General features: G+C 33.5%; 1 protein-coding gene across 1 annotated transcript; it reads right to left on the reverse strand.

Moving 5' to 3' along the window:
* Nucleotides 1–104: 104 nt before the first annotated feature.
* Nucleotides 105–11166, reverse strand: LOC134234826 (kynurenine formamidase-like). Its single transcript, XM_062716874.1, has 11 exons — nucleotides 10984–11166; nucleotides 9520–9610; nucleotides 9320–9424; nucleotides 9037–9085; nucleotides 8366–8451; nucleotides 8150–8228; nucleotides 5687–5790; nucleotides 5143–5221; nucleotides 4139–4274; nucleotides 3726–3830; nucleotides 105–258 (listed from the first exon to the last, which is right to left on the reverse strand). Exons 1-11 carry the CDS (start codon nucleotides 11032–11034, stop codon nucleotides 190–192), a joined length of 954 nt encoding a protein of 317 aa, XP_062572858.1. The 5' UTR covers nucleotides 11035–11166; the 3' UTR covers nucleotides 105–189.
* Nucleotides 11167–11220: the final 54 nt, after the last annotated feature.

The following is an 11220-nucleotide window of genomic DNA, read 5'->3' on the forward strand; positions in this document are numbered from 1 at the left end:
AATCTGTTAGAAATGTGACAAATTCTTCCAGTACCAGCAAAATAGCTTCTCAAGGCATAAATCAATAGAAAAGAAACCCCTTAATAGATAAATCAAACAATATATATAAATTATAAATTTATATTGTAGAAAAAAATGATTTTTACAGAATAAGATCTTAAAAGGTAAGAAAAGGCAGTACATGTACTTCTAAACAGCTGTTTTCTCCATTTGTTTGTCAATTTCTGCAATGTTGAGGTTCATCATGTCAACTGCCATCTACAAATAATTATGAAATGGTATTTACCACATTAGTCTCTCTCAGGCGAAAATACGCAATAACCAAAAAAGAAACACTATTAATGTTATTATGGAGGGACACATGCATTACAGCTTTGTTTTATAAAGTATACCAAATATAGTTCTCCTCCCTATATTTAAACAGCTTTGTCAGTAACATAACTACCAACGTAAAAAGTTAAGAGTAAATTTGCCTTATGTGCATGATATTCTAAACTAAAAAAATGTATTATTTTACAAAACACTTCAATTTCTTTTATCTATACAATAACGAAGGATGAGTATAATTTTTCTCAAATTTTACAGGAAACACTTTTACAATTCATACTAGGATTACAGCTCAACAAACTTTTTAAGCTCACATGGTTTTTCGCACAAATTAAGGTCACTTTGTTATAATGTAATATTGTGTGATAAGACATCAAAATACATTTTAAAAGTATTTGTTTACATTATTTGAGTTTTATTTCATTTACTGAAACAGAATTCATACAAATCAATTGCTAGAACTTTAATATATTCTTCTGAAAAATAATTATTTCCATTTGATTTTTTGTATAATGTCAAAGTTGTCTTTTTATGGTTCTTTTGAAAGGATTGCAGAAACATAGACACGGGCACAGTACACTACTGTAACTTGTATTTTCTGTAAATTATGACTCTTTAGCGCAGGGTGATAATAGTATTTTTCATCTGTTTGACTGCTTTGTATGTTAATAAGGTTTAGTCACCTTTAAAAATCTAGAATCATGTAAGATTCATCCCACAGCAAAATTTTAACGTTTCAAACCGTAAATGCAGAAGAATTTTCCTTTTCATAGAGAAAAATTACTATTAAAGAAAAATTAAAAAATACTTTATTATCCAACCCTGTAGTATGGTTTCTCTCTGCAATGTTATCCCTTTTCGGCGCTAGATTTCGATAATACCCAGATGAGTATGGTAAATGAGCAAAGAATTTCTAAAAATACTCACCTTTAAGAAGAAAATTTAAAATTTTCAACTACATTGTATCAAAGAAAGCACGTTTTATATTATTTGTAAAAAAAACTTACCAATACCGATGAAACACCGTACCATTTATTGATTAATCTAAAACTCCACGAAACTTTAAAAGATAATACTTTTAAAGGACATTTAAAATGCACATTATATATGTAATATAACAATGTCATCATTCTGAAGTTCGGTAATTTTTATTACAAAAATGTGACCTTAATTTGTGCAAAAGACCATGTGAGCTTAAAAAGTTTGTTGAGCTGTATATTTATAATGAAAGATCGTTGTTTGAAGGATTAACAATAAAAACGATGTTGGTCCAAAATAGCACGTTTTAAAGCTTTGTCACGATTTTGATATTCTACGTGCCAGGAAAACGTCGGAACCGGCGCCATTATGAAAACTGGAAATTTCGCCGTCTCCAACCAGAACTTATTTTCGATACTTATGAACTGAATTAAATATTAAATTTACAATTTATCAATTATGGCACAACGCCTCTAGTACTCACCAATATCGATGAAAAGAAAATATCACTCCACATTTCGATACAGACCTTGAAAGATTTTAAAATGCACAAAATGACAACAAAACTCGACGGTATGATAAAATATTTCCACCGGACTGTATATTTTATAAACTAACAATAAAAACGATGTTGGTGAGCACTAAAGGCGTTGAACCATTGATAAGCCGGTTCTGACGTTTTACCGTTTTCCTAGCATGTAAAATATCAAAATCGTGGCCTGGAAAAATTCAAGATATATCGGACTAAAAGAATTTTAGATGTTCAAAGCATCAAGGTAGGGACATCATAAAAATTAGGTGTTCACAGGATGGAAATGGACATAAACTATTTTAAAAAAGAAAGTGGGAGTTCAAAGGATTAATGTCTAGGGATCAAATTGGGGATACTATTTAAAAGGAAAAGAAAGAGGGTGTTTAAAATAACAGGGTAAAGTTGGTGTTCAAAGGATCACAGTGGGGATACGATGAAAATAAGAGTTGATAATCAAAGGATAAAAGTGAGCATAACAATAAAAGGAGGAGTGAGTGTTCAAAGAATCCAAATCGAAATATCATTAAATGAAAGAGTTAAGCGTTTATAGGATCAAAGTGAGAAAGGATACAAATTAAAATGTCATCAAGGGAAAGGGTGGATATTTAAAAGATCAAACTGTGCATACCACTAAGAAGGAGGAGTGGGCGTTCAAAGGATCCAGGGCCCATTTTACAAAGGAACTTATGACTAAGACCAAAATTTAATTCTGCCTGTAACTTTCTATATTGCATTAATTTGAAAACGTTTTTTTTATAAAGCATTTAGAATGATATTTTAATGGTAACAATTTCAAAAAGAATAATTAATTTTGCAAAATTTTATAATCAACATAGGTTTTTGGTCTTAGTCAAAATTTCTTTTGTAAAATTGGCCCCTGAATTGATTCAAATGAAAGAGTGGATATTAAAAGGATCAAAGTGTGCATACCATTAAAAAGGAGGAGTGGGTGTTTAAGGGATCCAAACTGGAATATAATCAAAAGAAAGAGTTGAGTTGGTTTTCAAAGGATCTAAGAGGTTACATGATTAAAAAGGAGGAATGGGTGTTCAAAGGATCAAAGAGAGTTATTACACAAAGGACCAAAAAAAGGAGATATAAAAGGATGAGCCGGTGATTAAGGATAAAAGTGGGGATGTAATATGGATTAACAAACAGTTATTAACCTCAAAAAGTCCACTGAATTATTATACTTATTGGGTGCAGAGCAAACACAAATCTCTGAAAATGTCAGAGGTGGAGCAGGTGCCATAGAGGAGAAAGCATCCCCTGTCCTTTGTTTTGTCAACTTCTTTATCAAAAGCATTCCTTGTTTTATAAATTCTTCTTACACAGAGCATGATGCTCTTGTGCATATTGATTCAACTATGAGACAAACATCATGCTTAGGGTATATTGTCTCATGGGCAAAGGTGGTGTTCAAAGGATCAAAATGGGAGAAACTATGATAATCAAGGATGGTCACCTTCTGAGTCCAACACGGGGATGACATAATAGTTACCTATAATCAGGTGGATACAGCACACCCAAATTTTCATGTATACATGTATATAATTTTAGAAAACCTTGACACACTAAGGAATACCTTTCATTTGCAGAGATCATGTGCCTCACCGTAAACTGCTCCTGTATCAAGCTAATTTCTAGCTTGTAAAATATTTAATTAAAGAAAAAAAGGCTTAGAAGACAGGAGTCTTGTTCATCTTAATAACATCTATCCTGCCTAGGCTTCAGGGTAATGGTGTTTTATATTTAGTTAAATTATATTACAGACTTCTTTGATGTCTGAAGTAATATAAAGCTAGGTTACTTTAATGGTACAATGTTAAGCAATCAAGTCTGTGGTGTTGGTCTGTGAGCATCTTAAATTGATTCCTAGATATTTTACCTGTGTCAGATGGAAGTCCTCATACAGTAATTTCTCCACAATTCCAAAATGATCAACTCCAGGACTGAGCACACAGTCTACACTGACACCAGCTTCTGAAAGGGCCTGTACACAGAAATATAAGACATTGTATCATCAAGTTAATTCTTAAATAACAATAACTAATACTGATTGCATAAATTTAATGGAAAATAACCCTTCATCGATAAATATATAAGGAAAAGTTACGATTCATAAAAATTCAAGTTAGAAGGATAAATCAAATTGAATATACTAAAAAAATTTATGGATTAATAATTAATACTAGTCTATTTCAAATGTTCTAATGTTATGGAGAAAACAATCATAGGCATTTATGCCTTCTGTTCAATCCAATTCACTAAATATATATTTTGAACTAAATATTCTAATACCTGGAATGCTTGTTGTGTTTGTCTGTGGAATTCCTTTGGGTCATGTTCTGCCACTGCTAGGACTATTTTCCTGTTTTTGCTATGTCTAATGATCTCCCCCATCACCTTCATAGGACTGTTCTCCCAGGCAGAAGTCCTTTAACGAGCATTAATTAGAGCAATTACATTTAGTAGCCTTCTGAGCACATTAATTATACATACAGCAAATATATTTGATGTAACAGTGTATTGATATATAATGCTACTGTGTACCACTTTTGTTTTTGTGTAAGCTCTATTATAGAAATTAAGGATTTTAGTTTTATCTCACCTCGCTGTCAGAAACCCATGGTCAGTCTGGCTTCTGAGATCCGAGACCGACCATGGGTTTCTGACCATGGCTCACCTGAGTTAAAGGCTTCTCTAACTGACATATGTTCATTGTCTATTCTTGTCATCTTAATCAAAACTTTTCACATTTTAAAATTACATTAAATTATTTTATTAAATGTTTGAATTATTCCTATCTCTCTGATTGGTTGACAACAATGTAAAAATAAAATTGCGCTAAAGGAACAAATTTTTAAAGGTATAACAAATTATTTTGTTTTATAAATTCAAAACTACTTTTGCATATAATCTGTTCCTGTGCAAAGAATTTACAATGAGATGAATCTATACATTTACAGATAAAATAAGCAAATAAATAATGATTCACTTCTTTTTCAAGATCAATAAATAGAAAGAAATAATTGTAAGAATCTTCAATGGTTTCTGATCTCAATGTACTGTATCCAGTTGCTCAACTAAGAATACACAGTAATATGCGGCAATATAATGCCTGACGGTACATGGCCCATCGTCATGTTTTAATTCAACATTTAATATTAACTTTAATTTGAGAATTACTAAATCTTATCAAATATAAATCTATGGAGGATATAAATAATTGCTTTATATAGATTGACAAAACAAATATTGATTATGTCAATGAGTAGCTGTATGTAAAAGGAGAGTATACATACTCAGTCATCTTCAGGGGGTCATTAATGGGGGAGGGTATCAGAGGTCGTAGGTCAAATACTCCACTGATAATTATAGCACCTGTTCAATTAAAAAAAGATCAGAAAACGGAAATGTAAATGACTATTGGCAATTATATACTAGTAATAAATTGAGAAGTGAAAGCTGCACACATATGGAACTTTTCCTAATTTACATATAGAAAATATTCTTTCAAACTGTAGTACTATACCACATGTATACTATTTTACACATCATCAACAATGCAAAATTTCATCCCACATCCTGACATCACAATTAACATGTATGAATAATGTGATATAACCATTATGGTGTCATGGCAACCAATCAAATAAAAGAGAGAACCAAAGTGGGAGTGATAAAACTTGTTGCAGTAAGGAAAGAAACTTTGTTACTTCTCAGTTAAAATATTTCCTTTAGGTATCTATTTTCTAAATTCTTAAGGTTTTCAAAAGAAATACTGATATCTGAATCATCAAATTATTCATCTCTTTCATTTTATTATCACAAGTATCCATGTCACACCTTTGATGAGTGAGTCAGATGCCATACATTCTGACATCCAGTCAACAGAGAGCATCATGGCCGCCAGCTGACCGCCTGCTGAGTGACCACAGAGATAAACACCCCTACAATATAGTCAGACCACACAGATAAACACCCCTACAATATAGTCAGACCACACAGATACACACCCCTACAATATAGTCAGACCACACAGATACACACCCCTACAATATAGTCAGACCACACAGATAAACACCCCTACAATATAGTCAGACCACACAGATAAACACCCCTACAATATAGTCAGACCACACAGATAAACACCCCTACAATATAGTCAGACCTACAATATAGCCAGACCACACAGGTAAACACCCCTACAATATAGTCAGACTACACAGATAAACACCCCTATAATATAGTCAGACCACACAGATAAACACCCCTATAATATAGTCAGACCACACAAACACCCCTACAATATAGTCAGACTACACAGATAAACACCCCTACAATATAGTCAGACCACACAGATAAACACCCCTACAATATAGCCAGACCACACAGGTAAACACCCCTACAATATAGTCAGACCACACAGATAAACACCCCTACAATATAGTCAGACCACACAGATACACACCTCTACAATATAGTCAGACCACAGAGATAAACACCCCTACAATATAGTCAGACCACACAGATAAACACCCCTACAATATAGTCAAACTACACAGATAAACACCCCTACAATATAGTCACACCATACAGATACACACCCCTACAATATAGTCAGACCACACTGATAAACACCCCTACAATATAGTCACACCACAGAGATAAACACCCCTACAATATAGTCAGACAACACAGATAAACATCCCTAGAATATAGTCAGACCACACAAACACTCCTACAATATAGTCAGAACACACAGATAAACACCCCTACAATATAGTCAGACCACACTGATAAACACCCCTACAATATAATCAGACCACACAAACACTCCTACAATATAGTCAGAACACACAGATAAACACCCCTACAATATAGTCAGACCACACAAACACCCCTACAATATAGTCAGACTACACAAACACTCCTACAATATAGTCAGAACACACAGATAAACACCCCTACAATATAGTCAGACCACACAAACACCCCTACAATATAGTTAGACCACACAAAAACCCCTACAATATAGTCAGACCACACAGATAAACACCCCTACAATATAGTCAGACTACACAAACACTCCTACAATATAGTCAGACTACACAGATAAACACCCCTACAATATAGTCAGACCATACAGGTAAACACCCCTACAATATAGTTAGACCACACAAACACCCCTACAATATAGTCAGACCATACAAACACCCCTACAATATAGTCAGACCATACAAACACCCCTACAATATAGTCAGACCACACAGATAAACACCCCTACAATATAGTCACACCACAGAGATAAACACCCCTACAATATAGTCAGACCACACAGATAAACACCCCTACAATATAGTCAGACAACACAGATAAACACCCCTACAATATAGTCAGAACACACAGATAAACACCCCTACAATATAGTCAGACCACACAGATAAACACCCCTACAATATAGTCAGACCACACAGATAAACACCCCTACAATATAGTCAGACTACACAGATAAACACCCCTACAATATAGTCACACAGATAAACACCCCTACAATATAGTCAGACCACACAGATAAACACCCCTACAATATAGTCAGACCATACAAACACCCCTACAATATAGTCAGACCACACAGATAAACACCCCTACAATATAGTCAGACCACACAAACACCCCTACAATATAGTCAGAACACACAGATAAACACCCCTACAATATAGTCAGACCACACAAACACCCCTACAATATAGTCAGACTACACAGATAAACACCCCTACAATATAGTCACACCACACAAACACCCCTATAATATAGTCAGACTACACAGATAAACACCCCTACAATATAGTCAGACCACACAAACACTCCTAAAATATAGTCAGACCACACAGATAAACACCCCTACAATATAGTCAGACCATACAGATAAACACCCCTACAATATAGTCAGACTACACAAACACCCCTATAAAATACTCAGATTATACAGATAAACACCCCTACAATATAGTCAGAACACACAGATAAACACCCCTACAATATAGTCAGACCACACAAACACCCCTACAATATAGTCAGACTACACAGATAAACACCCCTACAATATAGTCAGAGTGTGTTAATAAGAACTTCAAAAATATAAATAAATCAAGAAAATCGCAACATCTTGATATATATGATAACATAATTTAAGACATGCCTAAAATAAAAAAAAATGTGTTGCAAGACTTCATGAATATACAAGCCATGTTATCTTTAATTGGCCATGTGTATTACCAGGTAGTTAGTATTATGAGTACTACCAACCTTGACTGTCGATGCTTGGCCATGTTTAGAATATACTTCATTCCCTGCTGTACCTCCGAGACAATTGTTTCTATATTTGCTGATTGAAGAAAAATCAAATTTTGTACCAGTTAAAAAGATTTATAATGACATGTATTTAGTTTAACACACTGCAGAAATCATAATAACTTAATAAGTTCAATAATTTTGATGTATAAAGTCAAATTCTGCTTGTACCTTTCGGTGCCAAAGTGTATTCCATTAAGATTGTCACAGCTCCAGCTTTAGTCAGGGGTCTGGCCACATAACTATAGTCATCTTTACTGGCAGTGGTAAGAATTATTCTTCTTAGTCAATGTACAATAAGCATACACAGTAAACACATTTACATAATATGCAATATGATATTGAAATTACACTTAAAATCGAAGTTAAAATTTGTAACCAGTTTTAAATTGTAATAGGACTTATAGTTATAACAATTTATGGATACATATCAATCCATGACCTAAAATACTAAACATGAAAACATGGGAATATAGTTCATACACACAGTGGATATTTACAGTGAATAGGCTCTTAAAAGTAAAATAATACTATACTGAATATGATGTTACAGTAATTCACTTGGGAAACTATGTACATTGTATAACCTTTAGAGTATTGCTGAATTCACAGCTTCTAAATATCAACCATAATCAAATACCAAGGCATGTAAAAATTGATGATTCTATGACTAAGGGCTTGTAAATTTTGAAGTTTAGCTAGAGCTTAGTAATCTAATATAGAAAATCTTCAATATTGACCAGTTTTGATCAAGAACATTGGATTTTCATGGCCCAATTGAGCACAGAAAATGTTAAATCCTAAAATGAAAATAAAATCTTTGGTAGAAGCTGAAAACTGACCTCATAGCCTGCCAGTATCCACCATGAATAAAAACAAATATGGGGGCCTCTGAAATCATTAAAAAGTACATCAGACAAAATCTGACAAAACTAGTCTTTTCATAACATATAAACTTCATATACTCACTGTATGAAAACTGTAAGACTGTAATAAATATCCAAACTATTTCGAGGTAAATGAATTTAGCATCTAGAAATTAGTCAGAAACATGTCTCTGGAAGTCAATACAGAAATATCTCCTAACACCTTATAAAAAATTCACATTTATTTGATACTATGTACCTGCAGGTAATGTATTAGCACTAAATATGTCCATCTTTTGTCCATCCGCCAGTCCGTATGAGATATTCAACTCACATTCAATGTCTTCACGAACCTTTTTACTTTCTATACAAAATGCAAGAAATAAACATGTTTGCATTAGTTGAAAAGATTCAAGTTAGACATTGTCATTTTTGCCCCACCTTAAAACAACTCTGTACCTTCTGCTGTCCACTGAACATGGTGAGTAATGACTTCCTCTGGACTTCCCTGCTTGCACCAGCGGGAGGGACTATACTGGTAGTCCAATTCCTGGGAATCAAAACCAAACAGAGCAGATAGTTAATTGTCAAACAACTAATATTATACACAGGCCCTGATAGACCTAGGTAATATCATGCTCTGTAATATACCTGTGACATTTTTTAACAAGAGGTCAATGCAACACAATACTCACCCAAGTCGTCTTATCTTGTATGTTTTAAAAAGTAAATAAATCATAACTCTTCTATCAATGCATATTAAGAACGTTCTCAAAGATTCTTTATTTAAATTAATATATTCCTGTGTGAAACTTTAATCCTACTGGTGGTATTGATTTGAACTTGTTGAAATTTGTACTACCTAAAAATTTGCATAATGTCATATTTATTCATTCAATTCTCTGTTCCATTCTTACGATGATTGAACAAACTGGAATCTGCAAAAACATGCGGATGCTTGCAAATTTTAAACATTCACTAATCATACAGCCATTTTGTTTTTGAGATGATTTTATGAAAGAAGAACCATAATATGCACTTTCTGAAGATGTCTGCATATTAAAGAGACTAATCAAAACCAGCAGCAATTCTTTAGATTTTTTAAATGCTACCAAATATTTCTACCGTTTTTCAATTATCTCCCCTAGAATAGGACCATGGATTTTCATGTGGTGTCTGGGTATATAGTGCAGTGGAATCTTTCGTACTGCTGCAATAATTATATGCATGACTGTGATTGGCAGTGGTTGTTTGTGAGAGGGTAAGGGGGTCATCCACTCGGACACAAGCATGGGATTTCTCTGGGTATTACAGATTCCTCCCACAGAAGTGACCCCCCAAACATCCTTGCATTAGGGTCCTTATAAGCTTTGAGCTTTCATGGGCTATCCTGGTATCTGGGAAATGTAGTGAACATTCATTCATTTATTCTCTTAAAAACCATATGTATGGTACAAGAGGTTCATATATACATATTTACAATAATTATGGACGAGGAGAAATTACAGGACAGACGGTGTCAAAAATTTTGGTGATAAGTATACACAATTTTCGTAAGAACATGTACATTAATTGTATGTATATATTGGTATTGAATAAACATTCATTTAAACAAACATTGAATCTCCTTTTGCATGACTAAAGGGATATGCTTTCTTTAAAGTTTGTTTGAACTCAGTGGTACTGCTAAATTTAAGTAAATTGAAAATCAGATGACATATGACATTCTGACCCAAGGTATTCTTTGATCAGAAAATCTCACTTGATCTTTTAGATAATGTGAGTTAATTTTTTTTAAAGTGCTGAACATGCAGGCAAGATTCAATTAAATGTACATGCATGTGTATGTTAATTTGTTGCATTCATCGATGTCAATAAACAGAGAAATATTGACATACATACATCTATTCTGAAATAATATACCTCTCTGCTCCATTTTCTCCACAAATGTTTGTCATAATTTTGGTCCTCCATGACATACACAGAACAGCTGTAGGTTAGGAGGTCACATGATTTTCACATGTTTCAGGCTCATAAACAGTATGTGTACTGTCTGCTCATTTCTGTGGTTAAACCAGGCAAACAGGAAGGATTCTTTTTTATGTTTCTACAATTAATGTACAGTACTGTAGATTTTAAACAGAGATTTCAACAACAATT

Source organism: Saccostrea cucullata, unplaced genomic scaffold (genome assembly GCF_032062105.1).
Source record: "Saccostrea cucullata isolate Sc308-1 unplaced genomic scaffold, CSIRO_AGI_Scuc_v1 ctg179, whole genome shotgun sequence".
NCBI classification, from domain to species: Eukaryota; Metazoa; Mollusca; class Bivalvia; order Ostreida; family Ostreidae; genus Saccostrea; species Saccostrea cuccullata.

What these genes read in the sequence shown, in the direction of transcription:
- LOC134234826 (XM_062716874.1), bottom strand. Translation starts at nt 11,034, where the DNA reads ATGGAGGACCAAAATTATGACAAACATTTGTGGAGAAAATGGAGCAGA. An exon ending in GCCAAGCATCGACAGTCAAG is followed by an intron (nt 5,791 to 8,149) that starts GTTGGTAGTACT and finishes ACTATATTGTAG; the next exon opens with GGGTGTTTATCTCTGTGGTC. An exon ending in GACCCCCTGAAGATGACTGA is followed by an intron (nt 4,275 to 5,142) that starts GTATGTATACTC and finishes TGCTCGTTAAAG; the next exon opens with GACTTCTGCCTGGGAGAACA.